This window comes from Tupaia chinensis, unplaced genomic scaffold (genome assembly GCF_000334495.1).
Source record: "Tupaia chinensis unplaced genomic scaffold, TupChi_1.0 Scaffold000178_1, whole genome shotgun sequence".
Taxonomy (NCBI): Eukaryota; Metazoa; Chordata; class Mammalia; order Scandentia; family Tupaiidae; genus Tupaia; species Tupaia belangeri.
The window spans coordinates 2031507-2034005 of NW_006159653.1; the positions used below are offsets into that span (position 1 = coordinate 2031507).

At 59.9% G+C, this 2499-nt stretch overlaps 1 protein-coding gene across 1 annotated transcript in view; it reads right to left on the reverse strand.

Annotated features, from left to right (window-relative positions):
- Window positions 1–70: 70 nt before the first annotated feature.
- Window positions 71–2499, reverse strand: part of PGP (phosphoglycolate phosphatase) — a 2941-nt gene continuing 512 nt past the window's right edge. Inside the window, 3 exon segments of the mRNA XM_014586995.2 lie at window positions 71–2013; window positions 2114–2274; window positions 2276–2494. Of these exon segments, the coding sequence (XP_014442481.2) occupies window positions 1688–2013; window positions 2114–2274; window positions 2276–2494 (706 nt within the window). The 3' untranslated portion in view covers window positions 71–1687.

Genomic DNA, 2499 nt, shown 5'->3' on the forward strand with positions numbered 1-2499 from the left:
GCTCACCGGCCCCCCCCCCCCCCCCCCCCCCCCCCCCCCGTGACCGTGCACCAGAACAAGGAGGGCGGAATCAGTGTGGCTGACAGTTTAATGTGCATCTGGGCTCACACAGTACAACTGCCTCTTGTGGGCTAGAGATGTGCACAAGGGCTCCCAGGCACCGCCAGGCAGGAGGGTGGAGGCGCTGGCTGCTGCACCTGCTGTGTGCTTGTGTGACCACGCCCTGACAGGCCTGCGCAGTATGAGACCCACTGAACTGACCTCGCGGAGCCGCACATCAGCACCACCAACCTCAAAGGCGTGGCCACCCTCGTGAGGCTTGGTGGCAGTCCAAAGCCCAGACCCCAGGCCTGGGAGGAGCTGGAGGCTTGGGCCACCCTTTATTGCTCTGATAACTCGGTGAATAAGTGAAGGAGCACCGTGCCTGAATGGCTGGGGAAAGCCACCGGGTGCAGCACAAGGCACCAGGAAGGAATTGGCCGAAAGGAACGGCTTCCCAGGCTCTACCCTGCAGGTGCGACCACCTCTCCTCGGAAGGCTGGTTGCTGGTCAGGAGACACGGGACACAGCCAAAGCCAGAACCCTGGCTCCTGGCAGACCTTGCCAGTCCTCTGTGGGCAACCGCACGGGAGTGCAGAGCCCAGGGCGGGGCCAGTGGCAGCTCACCCCTGCCCAATCCAGTCTAGAGGACAAGAAGAGCAGATGCTTTGTAAGACTTCCTGTTCTAGGGACCGCTCTCCTCCCCCACCCAGAGGGCGCCCGATGACAGGCATTCCTTGGCCAGCATGTACCTTTAGCTGTGCTGGTTGTGGGGCACGTGACTTCTTCCAGAGCATAGCTATTAATCAACACTTGGGATTCAAGTCCGCACTTAAAGCTGCTCCAAAGTTTAAAGAAATAACTTTACCAGCACTGCTCTGGGCTCCCTGCACAGCAGCCCAGACTTCAGCGAAGACATCCATGCCCTCTTGGCCACTGAGCCAGCAACATGCTCAGTCCAAGTCACGTTGTTCGAATGTGCACTTGAGACAGCCAGTCTAGCTGGACTGAAGTACAGAAGCAGCCAGCTCTGCACGGGGAGCACAGCAATGGCGTTGACACGGAGCAGACTCAGGAACTGGGACAGGGTGGTCTTCAGGGAACGAGGGGAGGATGTGAGGGCAGCATCCACACACCAAGGACTGGGAGACACCCTGGGGAACAGACGCCCCCACTCCTGCCTTGCAGTGAAGAAGCTGGGGTACAGCAGCTGGTTGAGGGGCCCTGGTCTGGTCTGAACAAGTTTCTCAGAACAGTCACAATGACTCCCTGCTCCCTTCTGCTCTTCAAGGAGGCGTGATCCCTGAAACGTTCAGTAAAATACACAACAAACACCTGTGGGCCTGCCTCAGTCCCATTAGCAGGTCCCCAAATTACCTGAATCCTGGACAGGTGCCAAGGCTGCCCTTGCAAACAGCACCCAAGGCCCAGCCCCTCCCCACGTCCTCCGTGCTTAAAATATAAGCACATCTGTAAAACAGTTCACCCCTAAACGTTTACTTACAGGGTTAACAACTAATGCCTTTGCTGAACTCCGATTCCACTTGGAAGCCACCTAGCTGAGCAGATGCTTAAGCCCCACCTATTAACTTGGGTAACTGATTTCCAATTTTTTTCTTTTATTCTGGAGATTAAAGACACTATGTCTTTAACCTTGAAGAGCAGGCAAAAGGTCGGCTATGCTGTCAACGTAGAAGTCAGGGACCATCTTCTTCTTCGACACACAGTCACTCTCCTGGTTACTCTTCACATCCCCTAGCGTGGACACTCCAGTGAGGGTGAGGATGGTCTTCAGGCCACAGGTGACACCCAGGAGGATGTCTGTGTCCAGGCGGTCTCCCACCATGACGGTGTGCTCCGGGCGGATGCCATACTCCTGGGACACGCAGTCGAAGATGAAGCGGCTGGGCTTCCCGATGATGTCAGCCTGGCGCTGGGCAGCCACCTCCACAGCTCGGACCAGACAGCCCGTACCTGCGGGGCAGAGTGAGAGGTAGGGGAAAGGGCACCAGGGTCAGAGGGCGGGGAAAGCCCAATGCCCGCCCTCTGGCCTCCCGCCCGGGCGCGCACGGACCCGCGATGAAGTGGCCATTCTCGAGCGGGAGCCGGTTGTCCATGTTGGTGCCCACGAGTAGGCATCCGGGCTGTTGCAGGTAGCGCACGGCCTTGATGAGCTTCATGTAGCTGAAGTGCGGATCGAAGCCCACCACCACAGCGCGCACGTCAGGTTCGAGCGACGCAGGCCACGCCCACGGCCTCCAGCTCCGCGGCCAGGGCTGGGCTGCCCAGGACATAGGCCTTGGGCGCCGGCGCGCCGGCCAGGCGCTGGCGCAGGTAGAGCGCGGTGCAGTAGGCCGTGCCGAAGACCTCGAGGCCGGCGTCCGGCCCTGTCGGGCCGCCGAAGCCCAGGCGCCGCAGCTTCTCGGCGTAGGCCGCGCGGGGCTTGCTGCCGTTTGTGGG